The sequence below is a fragment of the Mustela putorius genome, unplaced genomic scaffold (assembly GCF_011764305.1).
Source record: "Mustela putorius furo isolate JIRA1106 unplaced genomic scaffold, ASM1176430v1.1 tig00000832_pilon_pilon_pilon, whole genome shotgun sequence".
Lineage (NCBI taxonomy): Eukaryota > Metazoa > Chordata > Mammalia > Carnivora > Mustelidae > Mustela > Mustela putorius.
Genome location: NW_025421491.1, coordinates 6,460,954 through 6,484,917, shown reverse-complemented (window position 1 = coordinate 6,484,917; position 23,964 = coordinate 6,460,954). Strand labels below are relative to the sequence as shown.

The 23,964-nt window shown below is 36.9% G+C and overlaps 1 protein-coding gene across 1 annotated transcript in view; it reads right to left on the bottom strand.

The window, feature by feature from the left end:
* Positions 1-2,540: 2,540 nt before the first annotated feature.
* The window catches only part of CYYR1 (cysteine and tyrosine rich 1), a 105,137-nt gene continuing 83,713 nt past the window's right edge, over positions 2,541-23,964 (bottom strand). Inside the window, exons 3-4 of the mRNA XM_004757447.3 lie at positions 20,079-20,236; positions 2,541-8,891 (exon numbers count right to left, since the gene is read on the bottom strand). Of these exons, the coding sequence (XP_004757504.3) occupies positions 8,707-8,891; positions 20,079-20,236 (343 nt within the window). The 3' untranslated portion in view covers positions 2,541-8,706. The remainder of the gene's footprint in view (positions 8,892-20,078; positions 20,237-23,964) is intronic.

Genomic DNA, 23,964 nt, shown 5'->3' with positions numbered 1-23,964 from the left:
TTAAAATTCCACATTTCAACTACATTCTGACCGAGGATCTGGAAGTCCTTAGCAGCTTCCGTGACATAATTAGTACATGATCACGTGACGTGGGCAGTCTGATAGTAGGTTGTTTTAATTAAGTTACAAATAAAGCAGTAGCTCTCAGAGCTTCACTTTCGATGGGCTCCACATAGTCTGATGCATCCTGCACTCTATCTCAGTTAGAGCCAAAAGTTGCTGAAACGGGTTTGGCTAAACCAGGACAGGTTGAGAGTAGAATGGACGAATGTGCTGCTTTCATCTGGTGGCAGGAACAAGATTACGAAATAATGGAAGAGAACAGCTCAGTGCTGCACCCTCGGAAGATTTGTTTGGTCCTGGAGGCTCCTAGAGTGGCTTCTAGAGCTGAGCAGAGCACAGCAGAGCAGAGCAGCTCTACAGAATGGAGTAGACTGTGAGCTGTATCCTGGGCCAGGTCCAGGGCCCCTCTTCTAGATTCAGCCCTTCAGCTCTTGCAATAGCTTCCTTGCTTCTGGCCCTGAGAAGAGACCCATTCCAGATCACAGTCTTACTTCCACAGCCATGGCCTCTTCACACCTATTTGTGAAGGACATCACAGTTAATGACAAAGCGCACCGTTTCTCCTAGACCAGATGACTGTGATGCTGCTTCTTTACCTCCTTCCTGCTACCTCATTGCATTTTACATTGATGTTTCTTGAGCAGCACTGCCCAGTGAGCTAGCCGCTAGTTACACAAAGCTATTGATGGAGCGTTTGGATTGTGGTTAGTGAGACTAAGAAGTGGATTTTTTATCTAATTTAATTTTGGTTTATTTAAATTCAGATAACCATATGTTAGTTGATGGCTAATGTGCTGGATAGCACAATTCCAGAGGCTGTCATTCTTATGGTACTCTTTGGTTAATTTTGCTAATATTTATAGAACAGTTCCTATGTGCGGGGCACTCTTCTTAGAATTTTGCATGTATTCATCCAATTTTCACAAAACCTGATTAATCTCATTATATTATTTACACTTTCCGGAGCAGAAAGTTAAATTTCATAGTTATGAACTGGCCTTTCTCCCATCATACAGGCAGGAGAGAGGATTCAAAAGAAAGTCTATCTGGCTTCAGTCCTGTGTTTCTATACAAAAGAACGAGGCTAAAGCAGCAGAAATGAAGGATGAAACAAAATGAGCACAAAACAATTAAAATATAACCCTTGTTATAATGAGTCATTTCATTTTTTTGCTTATTGTAAACCCTCTGGCCGCAGAACACACATTAGTTTTAAAATAACCATAATTCAAAGCTTTCACATTATAGACCATTTTCATTCAGTGTGTAAGATCTACAAAATGTCAGTGAACTCCAAAAGTCTATATGGGTAATGTGCTCATTAATGCTCTTGTAACACTAAATACAAATAGTAAAAACAGTCATTGCTTAGAAGTCTTTGGGTCTGTGCTGTGCCTTAAGGGAAGCCATAAAACAACTCAAAGGCGGAATGGTGTGGACTCAGATGGCTCCCTATGTGGGTAATGTTTGCAGAACATAGGAAGTATGCAATAAATGTTTATTGACAGCAAAGATGATGAGAATTCAATTTGTGCTGGTCTTTTCCTCTTCATTTTTCTTAAGGAATTTATGGCTCATTTGCAACCAACATTGTGAATGTCACAGAGACCCCCACACTTTGAGTTGCAGAGCTGCCGTGTAATTGGATCTGATCACACTTGCAGAAGAGAGAAAGCATATGTACTGTCAAAATTGTGCTAAAATTCCAGTCCCTAGAATAGGTTGGAATTCTTGAATTCTTGGTGTCCTTATAAGTCAGAAAATAATCAGTGCCTACAAATCAAGCAAGTCATTCAAAACAAATCTAGCTTTTAGATCTCACTGAAAGTTAGACCTCCTTTCAGTTAGATCAATGCATTTGAAAGAAAATGTGCTATTTATGTGAACTACTAAGTTTCCTAACTACAAGGACAGGAAACTATAATTTTATACCTTAAGACATTTCTTTTGATTATTTTATTCTGCAAAGAATCGTAGCATCATTTTGGGACTTCATTGAATTATGATGATGATGTTAGATTAGACATTTTAGATTTAATTGCAAAGTGACATAAAAATTTGAACATCTCTTCCCAGTATTTTTTTTTTATGCATGCAGTACAGTGTTTAAGCAGACTTGTAATAAAGATCTTTCTTGGGCACCTGGATGACTCCATCAGTTAAGCATCTGCCTTCAGCTCAGGTCATGATCTCAGAGTCCTGGGATAAAGTCCTGCACTGGGTTCAATCTCAGGGTCCTGGGATCAAGCCCCACATCCATCGGGCTCTCTGCTCAGCAGGGACCCTGCTTCCCCCCGTCTCTCTCTCTGCCTGCTTCTCTGCCTACTTGTGATCTCTCTATCTGTCAAATAAATAAATAAAAATCTTAAAAAAAAAAAATAAATAAAATCTTAGAAAAAATCAAATATCTTTCTAACCAGCTACTAGCGAGTTGTGTTCATCACAGTGTTCTTTTGATGAACAGAAGTGATACACAGTTTTGTTCTTCAGTTTTATTGAGAAATAACTGACATGCACCACTGTATAAGTTTAAGGCACAAAGCATGATGGTTTAATTTACATTTGTTGTAAAATTATTATAGGTTTAACTAACATCCATACTCTCATATAGATACAATAAAATGCAAGTAAAGAAAAATAAAAGAAAAAATTGTTCTTATGATGAGAACTCTTCAGATTTACTACAGCAGTGTTAGCTTTAGTCCTTATGTTGCATATTACATCCCCAGTGCTTATTTATCTGATAACTGGAAGTTTGTGACATTTGACCACCTTCCTTTAATTCGCACTCCTCCCATCTGCCACCTCTGGTAACTACAAGTCTGATCTCCTTATCTATGAGTTGTCACTGTTTTCTTTAAGATTTTATATATAAGTGAGATCATGTGGGATTTGTCTTTTTTTTTGTCTGAATAATTTCACTTAATATCTTACTCTTAAGGTCCTCCTTTTTGTCCCAAATAATAGGATTTCCTCATATTTTAATGGCTGAATTACATTCATTTTTGTACACACACACACACACACACACACACACACGACAACTTCCTTATCCATTCATCTATTGATGGATACTTAGTTTGTTTCCATGTCTTGGCTATTGTAAATAATGCTGCTATGAACATGGGGGTACAAGATCTCTTTTTGAGGTAGTATTTTCATTTTCTTTGGATATATTCTCAGAAGTGGAATGGCTAGATCATTTGATAGTTCTATTGTTAATTTTTTAATGGTTCCTCCATAATATTTTCCATAGTAGCTGCATCAGTTTACAGTCTCACAGCAGAATCTCTTAGGATCTTTTGAATTTCTGTGCTATCAGCTGTAACGTCTCCTTTTCTATTTATAATTGTGTTGATTTGGGTCTTTTCTCTTTTTTTTTCCTTAGTTGGTCTGGCCAGGCTTTTGTCAATTTTATCTTTTTAAAGAGCCAACTCTTAGTTTGCTTTATTTTTTCTATTGTTTTTCTATTCTCTAATCTTATTTTCTTTATTTTTGCTAACCTTGGGCTTAATTTGTTCTTCTTTTTCTAGTTCCTTAAGGCATAGAGTTAGGTTTTTTATTTAGGATCTTTCTTACCTCTTAATGTAGGCATTTATTACTATGAACTTCTTTTTCAGAACTGCTTTTGCTACATCCCATAAGTTCTAGTGTGTTATGTTTTCATTTTTGCTTGTCTCAATAAGCTTTTTTGTTCCCCCTTTAATTTCTTCTTTGATCTGCTGGTTGTTGAGGACATTGTTAATTTCTATGTCTCTGTGAATTTTCCAGTTTTCTTCTTGTTACTGATTTTCTAGTTTCACACTATTGTGATCAGAGAAGATACTTGGTAGGAGTTCAGTCTTTCTGAATTTGCTAAAACTTGTTTTGAGGCCTAATATATGGTCTGTCCAAGAAGATGTTTCATGTGCTCTTAGGAAGAATGTGTCTTCTGCTGTTGTTGGTTAGAATGTTCTGTACACTTCTGTTAGATCCATTTGGTCCTATAGTGATGTTCAAATCCACTGTTTCCTTATTGATTTTCTATCTGATCAATCCATTGTTGAGAATGGGGTCTTAAAGTCCTCACAATTATTGTAATACTGTTTATTTCTCCTTTTTTTTTTTTTTTTTTCTTAGTTCTGTTGGTTTTTGTTTTATATATTTAGGTGCTCCTATCTTGGGCATTTAAATATTTACAATTGTTATATCTTTTTGATATGTTGACACTTTTATCATCACATAATGACATTTTTTGACTCTCTCTCTCTCTCTTAACCATTTTCAGTTTATTTTGTTTGATTATAAATATAGCTATCCCTACCTTTTTTGGGGGGGAGGGGATCACAATTTGCTTTAAATGTCTTTTTTCTCTCTGTTCACATTCAGTGTCAGTCCATATTGTGTCTTTAAGGCTGAAGTGAGTCTCTTTTCGGTTGATATTGTTGGATCTTTTTTTTAAATCCACTCAGCCATTCTACATCTTTTGATTGAAGAATGTAATGCATTTACATTTAATGTAATTGTTTATAGGTAAGGGCTTACTGTTGCCATTTTGTTAATTTTTTTCCTCATTTTTATTTTTTGGTTGATCCATTGTTCCTTGTTTCTTATCCTGCTGTCTTTTTGTGTGTTTTGATTTTTTTGGTATCAAAATGTTTTGACTATTTATTATGTTCTTTTGTGTGATTACCACAAGATCATCCCTTGTGGTTACCATGAGGCATGCATAATATATCTTAAATTGATAACACCCCATTTTAAACCTACATTAAGCCCATTAATAAATACACTTTTAATACTTTGTACTTTTACTTCTGCCATTGCCAGTGAGGTTCATGTTACCTTTTTGTGTTTTTATTTCTTGTAAATAAGCTTTTGTTTGTTTAAGAGAGTCTTTATCTCTCCTTTATTTATGAAGAAAAGCTTTGCCAGGTATAGTATAGAATTTTGGTTGACAGTTTATTTTCAATATTTTGAATACAGCATCCCATTTTCTCCTGGCCTGAAGAGTTTCTGTTGAGAAATCCAACAATCTTATGGGGGGTTCCTGGTATGTAAGTTCTCTCTTTCCTCTTAGTGCTATTAAAAAATCTTTTGTCTTTGACTTTTCAAAATATAATTACATTGTATATTATATAATTATATGTTATATAATTATAATGTGTCTCAGTGTAGCCCTCTATCCTTAGGTTCAATCTGTTTGGGATCCTTTGGGCCACATGGATCTATACAACCATTTTTCTCTCCAGGTTCAGGAAGTTTTTAACCATTATTGCTTTCTGTCCCTTTCTATTTTTTCGTTCTGGAATTCCTATGAAGCAAATATTGTTTCTTTTCATTGTCATATAATTTCCATACGCTTTCTTTGCTGTTTTTATTTTTTCTTTCTCCTTTTGGTAATTTCCATTGTTCTATCCTTCAGATTGATGATTTTTTTTCTGCATGTTTGAATCTACTTTTGAAACTCTATCAAATTCTTCAGTTCATTCACTGAATTTTTCAACTCTGAGATTTGTTTTTGTTTTTTCGATAATGGCTATTTCCTTGTCAAACTTCTCTTTCTGTTCATATATTGTTGTCCTAATTTTGTTTAGTTGTCTGTCTCTGTTCTCTCAAAGTTCATTAAACTTCTTTAAGAGATTTGTTCTGAATTCTTTGTCTGATACTTTATAGGTTTCTTTTTTCTTTATGGTCCGTTGTTGAGCTTTATTAGTTTCCTTTGGTGGTGTCATATTTACCTGATTTTTCATGATCCTTGATTTCTTGCATTGGCATGAGTATTTGAGTAATTAATGTCTTCTTCTAGACTTTATAGGTTTGTTTTGGCAGTGATAATTATTCACTAGTCATATCATTTTGTTCTCCCCCCCCCACCCCGGGTGTGTCTGTTGGTAATGTCTTTGGGTAAATGGGGCCTGTTATGGACTATTTTGGGTGAGGCAACTATTTAAGTTCTGAGGACAGGGATGGAGTATTGTGCCACTGGCTGAAAATAGTTGGATATGACTGCTGGCTTGGTTCCCTATCCAAGTGATGATGTAAGATGGGGTCATCAGTTCTCTGCTCAGACTTACTAGATGATTGGGACTGGGTCTATATTCAGTAGTAGATGAAGTTATTTTCTCTGCTTCCCTGCTCTGGTAGGGCAGCAGCGAAAGTCCAGGGCTCACAGAGATCATTGTTTATGGGCTTCAAATCAGGCCTGAGTGTCCGCAGAATTCCCTGATCAGGTGATGGTCTGCAGATGGAGGAATCCACGGGCTGTGCTCACTGTTAACTGCCACTGTACGTAGGGATTTTAGATGGACTATGTGGTTTCCTGTGTACTCTGGTTAGGTTTCCTGGTCAGATAGCTGAAGGCTACATTTAGCCATGAGCAAGGCCATGCATTAGATTCCCTTCCTGTGTGCAACTGGAGAAGCAGCTGTAAAACTAGTAGAGGTCTTTGTTGTCTTAACTCAAGAAGACCCAGGCTTATGTTCCTTGGCCAAATGAGGCCAATGGCTCTGCAAACTATTGGTTCTGTCTGCTCTTCTCTCAGCTCAAGTGCCACTGGACCACATAGCTTCCAGGAGTTGTCTCTAGACTTCTTGTCAGATGGGGCTGAAGGCACTCTCCCCCAGTCGGTGGGGCTGTGACTCAGTATCCTACCTCAGTATGAGCAAACTGGGGTGTGGGGCTGGCAAACATCTTGTTTGAGGATCTCAATCAGGCAGACCTGTATCTCCTCCATGTTCCCTGGTCAGAGTGTACCCCCAACTTGGTTCTGCAGATGAGCAAAGCCACTGGTTGAGATAACTATTTGGGCACTGCCCATATGAACTTGGTCTGCCAAGATCTGTCTGCTGGTTGTTGCAAACCCCTCTTTCATTCTCTGTCATAGTTATATTTTCAATATATTGAAATTGAAATATATTGAAATATATTTGACATATTGAAATTGCAATTCCAGTAGTATGCAATGAGAGTATGGGTGCCCACTGAATGACCCACAATGCTGGGGGGAGCAGGACTAGTTGTTCCCTCTTAGGTTCTCTTTTCCACTGGAGGAACTGGAGGCTCAGGAGACACCTCTCACCATGGTGCTGCACTGTCCTGGGGAATAGGCATTATAGTCAAGATACAGTAACTTCTCTAATTCAGTCTATCTTGATCTCTGAATTGCATGGGGTGGTGGTCGGGGGAGGGTGGTTCTTCAGCCTCAATCCTGCATTCTAGGATTCTCTCAGTGGTATCTCGTTTTTGGATAGTTGTTGGCTGTTCTTCTTATGAGACGGAGCAAATTCAGGAATGATGTGCATCACCATTTGGGTTATATCAGTCTCCCCCAATATTTTGTCAATGTAAATTTTTAAATACATGAAAGGGCCCACATAAAAGTATAAGTGCTAAGGTCACTTGCAGCAAAATACAGCACATTGGAATTACCTAGCCAAAAATTTTATGCTTGAAGGCAGGCACTTCATAACATTTGGACTTGGCAAAAAGCAACAGTTTGATGTCAATATCTTAACCTTTCTATTAACTGTGTAGTTTTTCAAGGGAATATATTTTCACAATATTACAGAAGAGAAACAAATCTGTCTAAACTACACATGAGTGGAATTCCAGAGAACAAGGATGCAAGTTTTATTTTCCCTTCTTCTTTTCATAAACTATTATATATCTTCACAGTCAAGTTCTACAGTTTTACTCCCTGGTGTAAAGTCCCATGGGAATATTTGGCTTCTAATCTTTCAGTCTTAAATAAACTATCTGTTACTTGTGGAACTTGATACAGTTTTCTTTCCCCCACAGTTGGAATAACCTTTGTTATAATAAACCACTAATTAAAGTCAGATGATTTTTTTAGGTGGCAGTAGCTAGCACTGAAGAGTTACTGGCTTCAAGCAGCTGTGGAGTCCCTTTAATTCTGTTTTAACTGTCAAATTAAATATAAGATTAAACTACTCTAGTTGTTTTCATTCTTGGAGGCATAGAAATTTACTTCACACTTAACTAAACCATGAGCAGAATGCTTGGTGCCCAGTGGATCCCACTACCATTTGATTTACTTGTCCTTTCTAGAGTACGTCTCTACCAGATAGACAGATTCTGTTCGAAGTGTTAGTAATAGGGAACTTCACAAAACAATCTAGTCAATAAGGAAGCTCTGACTCCTCTTTCTCATCCTGAAACCAAAGTTTCTTGTTCTTATCTAGAAGCCAAAATTCCTGTGCTTCCATCCAGTGCTTTAAACAATGAAAGGCACAGAGTAGGCTCTCATGCACTTGAACAGTATTTATTGATGAACAAAAGAATGAATAATTCTGATTCTGACTTCTAAGGCTGCACAGAATATAGTTGTTTTCTTATGTAGTCCAGGCTGTTCTCCTCTCTTACATCATTCTTCACTTTTCCAGGATCAGGACTACAGTTTCCTTAAGCAATATGATTTTCCGATGTTTTGTCTGTCTCATTACTCTTCTCTGAATGTGCTTGCATTGATCATTACATCTTTTCAAATGTGATATCATCGAACCAAATAATACTCCAGATGTGGTCAGCTCACAGATGGGTAAACACTCAGTATTTCTTAGCCCGGATATTCCACTTGACATATTGTTGGGCCCAAAAAGGTATTCCTTAGAGCAGTCCTTCCCTGTTTCTGATAGAGACATTTTATTCCAGGCAAGATCTCTGATTGGCACATATTCTGGTCTGGGAGAAGGGTGGTTTCCTTGAATTTCCAGGGTAAGGAGGGGGTGGAGAACGCTGTGCTGAAGCCTGTGGGGTCGGGGAGTAGGGAGGCGGCAAGTCGGCACAGTATTCCATCTCATGGTCATAACTGTAGGGCGGTGGTGCCACTGAAAAAGAAAAAAGTAAAGGACATCAGGCATTTAGCAAATATTTGAGTGTCTACTATGCTTAAACCACTGGGCTGAATACATTGGGAAAGGATATAATTTTTGCCTGCAAAAATCTTAGTTTTATTGTGTTGAGGACACGTGTATAAAAAGGCAAAAAGTGGTAGCATTGGCAGAAATGTTTAGAATTGGTTGCTTAGGAAAAGTTTCTTGGAAATCTGATGCCAAACGAGCAGATTAAGAAAAGACTAGGCACTAATTCCAGATTGAACAAAAGCACAGAAGCAGGAGAACACTTTTGTTGAAAGCAAAAAGTACATGGAACGGGAAATGGGAAAAAGTGTTGAGAAATCTTATGGTATCATCATCCTGGTGGGCTTTGATTGTCACATAAGGAGTGTGTGATGTGCAATTACCAGAGCTTTTTTGAATATGCTAGTGAATATGCTTTGAGAAGGTGATTTTCTCAGCAGTATGGATGGAAGTGGGCTGAAGAAAAGGAGAGATGATGTAATAGCATATGTGAAGGGTTATAAGGGACTCGTGGCATTGGGAGGAAAAAATCACAAGAGACTGTAAGAGCAAGTGAGTGCTTCATTGATGAGTAGGTAGGTAGAGAAAGAGGTGGAGAGTGAAAGAAGGTCTCCAGGTATTGGGCACTCGTTATTGGGCTCCTGTAACTTAGAAGGTTATGGAGCCATTATAGGAATAAGAAAAAAACAAAACAAACAAACAAAAAAAAAAACAAGGGTGGGCAAGCACATTTGTGAATGGGAATGAAGAATTTAGTTTTCTAAACATTATTTGAAAATTTTTTTCACTGTAATATATTTCAGAGTGTTTTAAATCACATTTAAGGCACTTCATTATGACTATGTAAGGATGTCTATTTTGTACTGATCTCAATCCTATGTCAAGGGTGGAAGAGAGGTATCCCTTGAGTGTTCCATGTCTTCAAGAACCAACCATCCTGCAACATCTTGGCAACCCCTCTAAGATTTGAATTATCAGCAAGATCATGATTCTACTTAGAAATTAGCATGTCTTAATTGCTTACTATGAATGTAGCCTAAATTACAAGACTAGTATCATAATAAGGCAAATATTATAGCCAAGTGTTTTAATAGAATGGCAGAAAAGAACAAACAACATTTCAATAAACTTATTTTTAAAATATCTTCCAGGGATGCCTGGCTGGCTCAGCTTGTGGGGTATGTGACACTTGATCTTAGGGCCACACTGGGTGTAGAGATTACTTAAAAATAAAATCTCAAAAAAAAAAAAAAATTAAAAAAAAATCTAAATAGTGCTCTTACCAATAAGAATATGGTAGTGTTCTGTCTACGGCCATACCACCCTGAACGCGCCCGATCTCGTCTGATCTCGGAAGCTAAGCAGGGTCGGGCCTGGTTAGTACTTGGATGGGAGAATATGGTAGTGTTCTGATCAATATGCATGCACAAACATAGGGCTTCACCCTATATGCAAATACTAACAGTGTTTCTTCTGGATCCCTTTAACTTGGCTTGCTTTACCAGGAGCTTGATGATCTGAACGACTTACTGATCAGCCTGTACTCAGGGATGTGAGGACACAGAATTGGATCACCTGAGCGAAGAGGAAAATGGAGAGAGAGAACTAGGTGGGATGTCCTCTGGGGACTGCTCTACTGAGCAAAGGCTTTGAAAGTCTTCAGTGGGCTCTGCAGGCAAAGGGCTCGTGGCAGAGGACACAGCTGTATCCAGCTTCTCTAAGGCTGCTTTAAACACTTGAGGCTGTGCTATCAAAAGCTTTGTTTTCTATAACAAAATGGAATGACTCCTGTGGAGTCTAAACACACATTCCCTCTGCATTACACCCACTCCTTTGCTTCATGATATCCAGGAGGACTAAGACAAAGAGGTTTAGATATACTTCATCCAAGCCGAGAAATACAGGCTCCATGTAAAATAGGCAGTTACTGCTGGATGCCTATTGAACTGTTTCTTATAAGTGTGTGGTTCTAGGCTGTTTTTGTATTGAAGGTTTTCCCTGCCTCCCACTTGAGGAGCACATGCTGAATGAGTTTACAGATTGATTTTGCATCATTCTCTGTCATGAAACCATGGTGTCTCTTTATGCTTTGGTAACAAAGCATTCATATTTTGCTGTCTGCATCAAAACTGCTAGAGGACATTTCAGTGAGATTCCCTATGGTTTATGCAGCTGCATGTTGAACATGAAAATTTAAGATATGATTAGATTCATATAGCCTTCTACTTATATAGCCTTTGAATTTTGATAAAGTGATTATATAATGCAGAAGACCAATATTTTGAGGACTATTCATCATGAAATAAACATGGCACATCTTTTATAGCATCAGCTACTGGAAGATATTTTGAAATAAGTGTTGTATAACTGTAGACTGTGCTATCCTTCTTTCTTGCCGATAATAAGGTTTCACTAGGAAGTAAACTTTTCAAGGTATCAATTTTAGGAAGGTCCTGATTAACCCTAAAAGATTTTGTTCTTTCTTAAAGGTCAAAACATCTTTAAAGAAATATAGATGCAGCTAGAGATATGGCGCCTTTGAAATTTTTTCATCATCAATATTCCAACTCTCTGATTTAAGGATAGCAAATATACCATTTATCCTTAATGTTATTATAGTTTTCTACAATATTACAAAATATAGGGATAGTTACCTTTTTTATCTCTTTTCTATTGTTAAACGTAAAAATTTGTCTTGTCTTTTGGATATCTGATTCATAGCCAAACTATTTCTGAGCTTTTTTCATTTAAGTTTATATATTTAAAGCTTCCTTATATCTGTTATTTTATTATTATTTTGGTTAGGTGAAATTATCTATGTGGTTTCTTAAAAATCATTTATCACACTGTTTTGTTACCAATCCTAAAGTTTTAATGTACTAGTTCTGTTTCAATAACCAAGGCATATCTTTTTATACGATTAACACCCCATTTTAATTATTATTGATTTTATTTTTTTTAAAGATTTTATTTATTTATTTGACAGACAGAGATCACAAGTAGGCAGAGAGGCAGGCAGAGAAAGAGGAAGGAAGCAGGCTCTCTGCTGAGCAGAGATTCCTGATGCGGGGCTCGATCCCAGAACCCCGGGACCATGACCTGAGCTGAAGGCAGAAGCTTTAACCCACTGAGCCACTCAAGTGCCCCAATTATTATTGATTTTAAATGGTTTTAATATGTAGTAGGACAGGCGAATCTCATTACTTTTTTCAACATGTTTAAAAATTTTTGTATTGAGATATAATTGACGTATGACATCATGCAAGTTTAAGGTGTATAACATGTTGATTTGATATACTTATATACTATAATATGATTACCACCTGTTAAATTAATTAAACAAGGAGCCCATCAGACCGAGGTGGCTCTCTTCTCATAATGATCAAACCAAAATGTAAGCCTGTAAGTGCTTCAAAGTTACAAAATCAAAACGCTAAGGACGACCAATCACAAATTGTCAAATATGCTTTAAGCTATAGCCAGTGAAATAATTTCCTTTCTTTGCTTCTACAATTGCTCTGTATTAGGCATGGTACTCCTAACTACTTCCAGTATGGTGTTGTCTGATTCAAATCAATTTTTGTCAAAATTTTTGTTAAAAATTCTAGTACGCCTCAATTTGTCTTTTCATACACCTTAGCATTAGATTATAACATTTTTGAAAAGATCCCAGATCTTTTGACTTGATCCCAGATTCCTGGGATCATGACCTGAGCTGGAGGCAGATGCTTAGTCTACTGAGTCACCCAGGTGTCTGGAGCTTGACATTTTTAAAGACTATTTTAATTTTTAATATTATTGCTAGGAGCAAACCTTCTCCTCCACCATCCCCCAAACCAACCTACTCACAATTTTCCTGAATCTTCTCAGAGCAGAAGGCCACATGGCTCCTAGGAAGACCTCCACTGTCTCCACCCCCACCACAAAGCCCAATCATGCCCATTTCTCCTCAACAGTGGCCCAAGATGCAATTCCCAAAAGGATGATATTATTAGAAGCTATCATTCCCCTTCCCCTCAGATTACATCCAGACAAGTCTAGTCATGTTCCACATTCTTCTGTAACCAAGAGGACAAACTCTTAGAATATCTTTCACTGTAGACCTCTAATTCTGAAAGCCTTTACACAGCAAATCTCATTAATTTTCTAAACTTTCTGCACCACCTTTCACTGTGCTCAGGAGATCACAAAGTCTGTCATTCGTATACTCTTCTTTCCATCTGTTTACATGTGACTCTAGCTCAGAATATGAGAGGTCCTCTTCTAATTGTGTCGGTTTTCCAGAGAAATAAGATTTACTGAGAGTGAGAAAAGTAAGGGGGGTTTTGAACTTTGAGAAGAGAGAAGAATGCACGAGATAGTTGTGTCAGGGAGAAGTGGACATCCACTGAACATATCTATTTTCATTAAAGTCAGATTTTCCTTGGAGAGCGCAGCTTCCTCTGCAGCAGTATTAAATCAGAAGTATTCTCCCCACTCCCCAGCCCCCAACATCTTACATCTTATAGTGCCAGAAGATGCACTGGGTGCTTTCTTGGATTCTCATAGCCATTTTTCAAACCATGGCCTATGTTCTCTCCTTAAAAACCCAAGCTCTATTTTAGCACACACCACGAGTTTATACTACTTTCGATTCCTCCTTGTTAATACCTCTGGTCTGCTCTGCCCTAGATTCTCACTCATTGATGGTTTAGCATCAGTCCTGATATCTTTCTCTGCAAAAGGACTTTTATTAGCATTCTTGATGATTTCATCATTCATACGTTGAGGTGAATTTCTAGCCCTGAGCTGGAGCTTTCTCCTACCCCAGGTACCACAGCAGCAAACCGAAACTTAGATAACTTTCATGTCCTTGTGAAGCTTCACTTGATGGGAAGCTTCACATATCCAGTCAGCTAATCCCCAGACATCAAGCCAACTCTAAGCTCTATACTTATTTCATGTTCCTCTTCACCCCAAACAAGCCAATCAGATATTTTCTACTTTTCTCTTGTGTTTTTTTTTTTTTTTATTCTTTATCCTCTAAAAGCTCCCTGTTTTCCACATTCTTTACTGTTCTCCATACAAAGACTGTCCACTTCATGAAGTGTTAAACAGTGTGTTTGTATCACCTTAATTGTTTTCTTTAAGCATTTTTTTAACATCGGATTTTTTTGTTTTAAAAATCGTTTTCTCACCCTTGCTGTACCTATGTAAATCTGACCACTACTCTTTATCTTTCTAGAATACACATTCCAGTGTATCTTGAATCTCACTTAGATTTCCAATTTTACTGATGACATTTAAAAAGTTAATTTAAACTGATGTCACCTCGTTCCTGTCTTCATGTCTTTCTTTATTCAGCTTAGATTTATGGTCCACCACTAAAATTATTTCTGTGCATTTATCATCAACCTTCTTATCTCTTTTTCCCCCGTGTGCCTGACAAAACTCCAATCTTGATTAAATTCAACACTTTGGCTCTCCCAGACTTGTATCTAGGAGCTTCGGGTGGCTAGAGAAAAATGCACAATCATACTGACTGATAACATTTTCAATGAATGACTATATTCTTCAGTGTTGATACTCTTGGCATTGTTTGAAAATTATGCATTCCTATAGGTATTTCACCACTCCCCCTGCATTCTCTGAGATTCCTTACCTATAAGCATCCCCTCAGCCCACTTTCAGGAGAAGACTTGCTTCTAATTTCAGTAAGAATATAGGCACAATCAGAAGAGAATATCTTCATATCACCAAATCCTTTGATGAGTACATGAAAGTCTTCACATGTTCAGTACATTTACTAATAAGGCAGCCCTCATTTGTGAATTCAGTGATGCTAATAGAATTTTTACTTCTTTTTTTTTTAAAGATTTATTTATTCATTTAAGAGAAAAAGAGAGTGTGCACATGTACATGAGAGAGATCAGGGGCAGAGAGAATCTTCAAGCAGACTCCCTGCTGAGCATGGAGCACTACTTGGGGCTTGACCCCATGATCCATGAGATCATAACCAGAGCCAAAACCAAGAATTGGATGCTCAACTGACTGAGCCACTCAGGTGCCCCTAGAGTATTGATTTCTTAATGAAATATTCCCAAGAGATTTTAAAGACTACAACTCGGTTATTTTATAGAATGTTCCTTAACCTCGCTTTGCCAGATCTATTCTCATGCTTAGATTCAGGCTGTGAACTTTCAGCCAGAATCCTACATACATGAAGTTGTGTCATCCTCAGAATAATTAACACCCAAAGGTGCAAGATGTCCATCTATCCTATTTTTGGTGATGTTAATCTTTACCACCTGGTCAAGATGTTGTCTGGTTTCTCCATTGTGTAATTACTATTTTTTCCTTATACCTAGCAACAAATCTGGGACTAGACACTTTCTGACCATGCAAATGACCTGTTCCACTGCAACTTCTCCTCCCAGATTTAACACCATTAATGACTCTTGTTCCAAGCTTTTTTCATGATGGTTTTAAAATGATGATTTTTCCAATTCCACAACTCCTTTGTACATGTATCTTTTATAATTTTTCTGTTCCCAAGAACCTCCCCTGCTTTTCCAGGATTGACCTAAATCAATCTATTATCTATCTATCTATCTATCTAATCTATCACCAGTCACCAGGGGAATCAATAATAGACTTTAGATCACAAATATCTTGATAGTATTGAAATGTCTTGCTTTCCTTTGGTTGTCATTTGATTTTTTTTTTTTTTTTTTTTGGCCAAGCCTTCTGTTATAGTCTTTACATATTGTTTTCTTTCAGTGTGTATCATCTAAACCTATATTTTTTTAAAGGATTAACATGATCACTTTCTTTTTTTTTTTTTCTTTTTTTTACAGTTAAGTTCTGGAAAGTAGTGGAAGTATAAGACTTGACAAATAATTTTTATTTTCACCCTAATGGCTTTAAAAATATTTAAACTGTTCATTTTACCCAACATGGGAGGAATAAAAAACTATTTTGGAAGGTCACCGTCCAACAAATAATCAGGTATAGAAGATAACTTTTTTCAGTAATCTCCCTCCCAGTGCACAATAATAATTTTTATTGGAGGTATTCCCCTTGGGCACTTTCACCAGGGTTTTCACAAGGCTTTCACCGAAGAATATGACCTTGGCTAAATTATTTTCTACTCATGTATGTGGCCCCCAAGCTGAAGGACTATACAATAGATTAGGTTGTTATCTCATTTGTCACAAGGCTAATTAATTCATGTGGATAAAAATATTTTATATTTCTAAGTATGGAAGACTTTGAAAAACATTCAATACTACTCTGTGTTTTTTCCTATCTTTTAAGTAAAAGCTCAATTAGTGATTTTGAGAAGGAAATGAGAAGTAATCAAGCACATTATACTTTTTGAAGATCCAGCTTTTTTGTAGTTAAAATGCTTCCACCATAAGGTTTATTATGTTTATCACATTATTCAGTTCCCAGAACAATGCATTTACTGAAAATGTAACATGCTGGTGTGATCTGCCAGTATAAAGGATGCCACTCTAAAGTTTTAAAAACATGCTTCCATGCATGAAAGAGAAACCTCAAACTCAGGAAGACATAAACTCTCACATTAAAGTATTTTGTATCTTCTATTCTAATTTTATAAAATGCTTTTAACGTTTTAAAATGTTTAATGTTTAATTTTAACTAAATTTTTTTTGATCAAGCAAAAGTGTATCTGGAATATTATCTACAGAGGGCTTTTCCTTGCCATCTCTTCAGATAATGTATCTGTCTGACCCTCCTCTGTTCCCTTGAGTTATGGGTTGACCAGGTTAAAAAAACTCAAAAAACAAACAGGAGATGTGAATAATAAAAAATAGTTCCCCCTCTTTTTCCCTTGTACCCTATTTCTAATATCATTACACTAATCTCAACAATATTTTTAGTAAGTTGGAAAGATACAAAGTTGTGAGTTGCTTTCGTAGTTGAGTAAAAGCTCATATTCCAGGGTACATTGTAAGGTAAATTCCCTGGATTTTGATATATAATTAAATCAAATCTTATCATGCATTGTGCTCCTTACTTGTTCAGCTGTATCTGCTGAGTGCCCATTATGTGCCAGTCCTGGTATTTTACTTGGGACTGGATGGTGAACAGAATAGATTATGATCCCTGCCTTGTGGATCTAGGAGAAGGGGATGGAAACTGAACCATAAATGTAAAAATTGGACAAACTATATGGTATTTTAGAAGATTAAAAGCACTCTGGAAAAAAAATACAGAGTAGAATAAGGAGGGACATAAGACAATTTTAAATAGACCAGAGTAGGCTTCATTCAGGAGGTGATCTTTGATCAAAAATTTGAATTAAGTGAGGGTCCATATTCTAGGCAAAGACCCAAGATGGGAGTGTGCCATGTTGTGTTCATGGAGTGTGTTTGCATTCACAGAAGAATGTGCCTGAAGGCAGAGTGGCAAGAGGGAGTAGAGAAGGAAATGGAGTCAGAGAAATAAAAAGACGAGCCAATTCATGTATTGCTTTGCAAGCCCTGGTCAAGTATTTGCTTTTTTACTCTGGATAAAATGAGGAACCACTGGCTGGACTCTTCTCTGGAGAAAATGGAAAGCCATTGGAAGATTTTGACTAGAAGAATAATATTATTTGGCATCTACTGTAAAAGGTTCAATCTGGCTACTGGGTTTAGAATAGACCCCTGGGGGCCAAAGGTGGCTGCTGGAAGAGCAGTTAGGATATAATCACAGTAATGCAGGTGAGAGCTGAAGGTGGTTCCCATGAGTAAAGAGCAGTGGGAACAGTGAGTAGTCAGACCCTGTATATACTTGGAGATGGAATTTGAAGTTTTCCTAATAGTTTGTGTGGAGGTTTGATGGAGGCAAGGAGTCAAGGATGACTCAAAGGTTTTGGCCTAAGCCACTGGAAGTCCAGAGATGTCATCAGTTGAGAGGAAAAAGGCTGTGAGTAGAGGAAGTTTGGGGGGATGATCAGAAGTATAGCATGGAATATGTTCAACTTGAGATATCTATAGGACATCCAAGCTGAGATGTCCAGCAGGCAGTGGGATCAAATGCATCTGAAATTCAGGAATGAGGTTTGGAATGGAGGTTTATAACTTTGGGAGGCATTAACATATAAATAGTACTTAATACTGTGAGACCAAATGATATAACCAAGGATGTAAGTGTAGATATAGTCTAGGAAAAGACACAAATATTTGACCCTTTAGACACTTGGAGAAGAGGAAGAACTGACAAAAGAGGAACAGAAGAAATGATCATTCTCACATTCATCTAACTTTTGCCCCTTCAAGTTGAAGTTGATAGGGAAAATGTTAAGAGAGGAAGGGTATTAAGGAATTGATACATGGGGCAGATTGCATGTAGAAGGGACCTTCTTCTCTATAGGGGCTAAGGAAGGACGTGACTGTCAATAGGAAATTATCTTTCAAATAATATGTTAGATTCAAACTTGACTGGCTTTTTTTTTTTTTTTTAATTTTAGCATAACAGTATTCCTTGTTTTTGCACCACACCCAGTGCTCTATGCAATCTGTGCCCTCTCTAATACCCACCACCTGGTTCCCCCAACCTCCCATCCCCCGCCGCTTCAAACCCCTCAGATTGTTTTTCAGAGTCCATAGTCTCTCATGGTTCACCTCCCCTTCCAATTTCTCCCAACTCCCTTCTCCTCTCTAACTCCCCTTGTCCTCCATGTTATTTCTAATGCTCCACAAATAAGTGAAACCATATAATTGACTCTCTCTGCTTGACTTATTTCACTCAGCATAATCTCTTCCAGTCCCATCCATGTTGCTACAAAAGTTGGGTGTTCATTCTTTCAAGATATGTCTCCAAAGGCAAAGGAAACAAAAGTGAAAATAAACTTTTGGGACTCCATCAAAATTAAAAGCTTCTGCACAGCAAAGGAAGCAGTCAAGAAAACAAAGAGGCAATCCACGGAATGGGAGAAGATATTTGCAAATGACAGTACAGACAAAAGGTTGATATTCAGGATCTATAAAGAACTCCTCAAACTCAACACACACACAAAACAGATAATCTTATCAAAAATGGGCAGAAGATTTGAACAGACACTTCTCCAATGAAGACATACAAATGGCTATCAGACACACGAAAAAATGTTCATCATCACTAGCCATCAGGGAGATTCAAATTAAAACCACATTGAGATATCACCCTACACCAGCTAGAATGGCCAAAATTAGCAAGACAGGAAACAACATGTGTTGGAGGGGATGTGGAGAAAGGGGAATCCTCTTACACTGTTGGTGGGAATGCAAGTTGGTGCAGCCTCTTTGGAGAACAGTGTGGAGATTCCTCAAGAAATTAAAAATAGAACTTCCCTATGACCCTGCAATTGCACTACTGGGTATTTACCCCAAAGATACAACTGTAGTGAAAAGAAGGGCCATCTGTACCCTAATGTTTATAGCAGCAATGGCCATGGTCGCCAAACTGTGGAAAGAACCAAGATGCCCTTCAATGGACGAATGGATAAGGAAGATGTGGTCCATATACACTATGGAATATTATGCCTCCATCAGAAAGGATGAATACCCAACTTTTGACTGGCTTTTATATGTCAAATGGCACATATACATACAGACTGACTTAGAAAGCACTACTGAGCAATCACCTAATGCAAATTGCAGTATTTTGTTTATGGAATCCTATGTATTCAGTATATTTATATGTAGAACTTCTAGCAGACTCTCACCAAATACCTGTCAAATTATTAATGTATTACCTTTGCTCTATGTTGAGAATTTTCATATTATGTTAAAACTGTTTTCTTTGCATAGAGAGTACACATAAAAATTTTATTCCATCCTTTTTCTTAAGACATACATACCTATTAAATCAGAAATGTCACTTATACTTTCCCTATAATTACTTCTCAGAACTCTGGTGGGTAGATACAGTGGATATGAATTGTGTAGTTCTCTTAACTCTGGCTGGTTGGGAATTGTACCTTCAAATGTGAGCTAGATGTTATTAGTTGGACCTAAGTAATCTCCATTGAAATCTAGAGCTTCAGTCTGTGTTAATTTAGAAATGCCCTATATTCTTGGAGACCATTGCATTGAAAGTCTTCAATGTTTCCTCTATCCAAGCAGGAGAGCATAACTAATGAATCGGACTCTTCCTTCAGAAGGAGAGAGTGATTGTGTTTACCAGGATAGGAGGAGATGGCATTGATGTGAGTGGTCCTGATGACGCCCACCCGGGTCCCACGGTTGTTTTTCATACACATGCAGATACATATGGCAATTCCAGCGATGACCCCCATGATGAATACAATTCCAAATACTATGCCAGCAATTGCCGTGCCCCTAAAAAAGGAAAACAAAAGTACATTTATTGAAAAGGTTCATAAGCCTTTCAAATACAGCTCTATGGCTAAATGACAAATGCTCTTTGGCAAATCTCCTTGGATATTAAAAAAAAAAAAAAAAAAAGTAATTCCCTGAATCAGTCAAGTAAGTAGTCTTGTGTATTTTAATAGATAAGAAAAAGTTATAAGCTTTCAGGGAATCTTTTTCCAGTACAGTAAACCTATCATTCAGATTCTGGCTTTAGAAATCCATGTATATTTATACAAAACACAATTATTTAGATATGCTCTCTAAAATAATAATTAAAAAACCATTCTGTTGCTTATTTAAACTTCAAAGAACTTATTGTCTGTGAGTACACATTTACTGAAAACAACTTGATAAATGTCAAAATATTAAATAAAATTTAACATTTATCTTTATTAAAACTCTTCACAAAATAGAACTGGAATTTTTTTCTTAACAGAATAGAGAAAGATAAACCAAATGTTTTAAAAAATCTATTCAGAAAACAGTTATGACAAACTGTATTCTCATTAAATTCAGTAATAATGCAAGAAAAACCTGTCTTCTATTAATGTTATGTTTTTTTCCAGAAGGTTTTATCTCTCACAACAAAATCATAGAAAAAAAATACTGCATAAAAGAGTTAACCTTATTATGTGTAGACAATATGATTTGTAGGAGTCTGCATTTGTTCACATTTTGGAAAGTAATGGCGAAATCTTTGTGAAAAGATGCAGATTTTCAGCTAGAAGTATCATTTCTAGCAATGCGCTCTGAGGAAATGCAGCACATGTAGGCACAAATAATGTAATAAAGACGTTTGCCAATGTATTGTTGCTAATAGCAAGATATCAGAAACACCCTGATATCCAAATGACAAAATAATAATAATAATACACCAGAGAAGGAATCCTATATGGTGATTTAAAAGGATAAAGTAGTCCACATGGATTGAGGTGAAATGTTCATGATTCCTGGTTAACTTAATAATAACACCACGAATGAAAAGGCAGATATTAACAAAATATCAGTATTAATAGAATGATTGCAAGGAGAAAGTTATATTCTTACATTTCAAATTTTTGAATGTATATGTGATTATTTTATAGATAGGGGACAATGAAGAAAATTTTCACTTTCTAATTTGGGTAACCCCTCCCCAGAAGTAACCATTTTGACTCTTTCAAACATTGTTTTAGTGCTCTCCCCATTTTTAAAAAAAAGTTTTTAAATGTTTCATTTATTAGAGAGAGAGACAGAGAGATTGGGAGCACGAGCAGGGGAAGGGGGAAAGGCAGAAGGAGAGGCAAACAGACTCCCTGCTGACCTTGGAGCTGGATGAGGGGCTCAGTCTCAGGACCCTGAGATCCTGACCTGCAATGAAGTCAGACACTTAACCTTCTGAGCCACCTAGGCACCCCTGTTTTAGTAACTTTCCTCCTATTTCTTTGTAATACAATTACATTCTTTTAGTTTTTTAAAATTTTATATTATCTATTAATAGAATGATTGCAAGAAGAAAGTTATATTCTTACATTTCAAATTTTTGAATGTATATGTGATTATTTTATAGATAGGGGACAATGAAGAAAATTTTCACTTTCTAATTTGGGTAACCCCTCCCCAGAAGTATCTATTGGTTACTTTCATAGTATTTGGGAGTTTAGATCCCACAAACTTTATCCTTTTAGGATTTATATTACCATGTCATCAGGATTTATATTACCACGTCATCAGGATTTATATTACCACGTCATCAGGATTTATATTACCACGTCATCAGGATTTATATTACCACGTCATCATTTATATTACCACGTCATCAGGATTTATATTACCACGTCATCAGGATTTATATTACCACGTCATCAGGATTTATATTACCACGTCATCATTTATATTACCACGTCATCAGGATTTATATTACCACGTCATCAGGATTTATATTACCACGTCATCAGGATTTATATTACCACGTCATCAGGATTTATATTACCACGTCATCAGGATTTATATTACCACGTCATTGCTTACTGCTGAGCCAAGCAAGGCACCATGGTTACCTCTCATTTCTGTTACACTTACTTTGTTTAAGCAATTTCCCTGAGATCCCATCTTTCCCTATGTCTGTTGATACCCTCCTCCACAAAGTTTTAGAAAATTTTTCAACAATTATCAGAAGTTCTTAGCATTTTCTTTTTACTACTGGTACTATGAAATTGCATAATGCACTTGGATTTTAAAAAAAAATTCTTTTTCCAGGCCCTTAGGATTTTTCATGTCTAGACACTCATTCTTCAGTTCTTGAAACTGTGCCATAAATGGATAATTTCCTTTCCATCATTTTATCTGTTTCTCTTTCTGGAAGCCTATTCTGAAAGCACTTCTGGGATAACTTCTCTAATTTTTCTGATTTCTGTTTTCTTGAATTATTTTCGGGGGAATTTCATTGACTTCACATTCCAAAATTTTGTTGAACTTCTCATGTTCAGCTATTATATGTTTAATTTCTGGGTGCTCTATCTTATCCTCGAAAGTACCCACCTCCCTATTTTATTGAGTCCTGTTTTGCTTTCATTGATATGGTTTCTCTTCCTAATCCCTGAAGGTACTAATGAAATATATATATATGTATGTGTGTGTGTGTGTATATATATACACATATATATACACATACATGTATATATATGTGTGTATACACACACATATATAATGTGTGTGTACATATATATACACATATGTACACACACACACACACATATATATATGTACACACACACACACACACATATTTTAAACTTTCTCTACTTTCTGTATTACCTCCTGTCCTGTTTAGTTTCCTTTTTATTTTGATCTGTCTCATGTTTGGTATTTTCCTTACATGTCTGGTGATCCTGAATCTTCTGCTCTTTAAAAAAGAGGCACAGAGGAGCTGCTTGGAAGTTCACGGTGGCCCGTGGCCATTGCACAGGTGAAATCCACAGTCTGAGAGTTCTCATAGTATTTTTGTTGGGGCTGTTCATTTTTTTCCTTAAAAGGATCCTCCAGTTTGAGCCAGCCTGACACTCTGCTGGAGCCTAGGGTTTTGCCTATAAGAGTATGAACTTCCATAAAATCCTGTTACTTTTAGATCAGAGACTCAGTCTCACTCTGCTGTGACAGTGGAGCCATTCAGAAGTTTTCAGCAATAACATTTTTGTGGTTTAAAAGCACGAATTCTAAAATCAGAATGCCTAGGTTCCAACTGTTCTTTGCACAAGTTGCTGAATGCCTCCCAGCCCCCTAATTTTCTTACTAATTAAATGAAGGTCACCTTGGTACTTATCTGATTCTCCTCTCAAATTTCATATCATGAAATATCTGTATTCCTGGACTCCTTTGTCAGATAAATAGTTTCTTACTTTTGTGCTATATAAATATCTATCCAATACTTTTATTTCTTTTTTAAAAAAAGATTTAATTCATTTGACAGAGAGACAGAGAGAGGGAACACAAGTAAGGGGAAGGCGTTAAGGGAGAAGTAGACTCCCCGCCAAGCAGAAGGCCCAATGGGGGACTCGATCCCAGGACCCTGGGATCATGACCTGAGCAGAAGGCAGATCCTTAATGACTGAGCCACCCAGGTGCCCCTAATCTATACTTTTCTATGACAGGTCTGTAATTCTCATCCCAAACCCTTGGGGCCAGGTCTATCTCATAAGTCATAAATGTTAAGATTT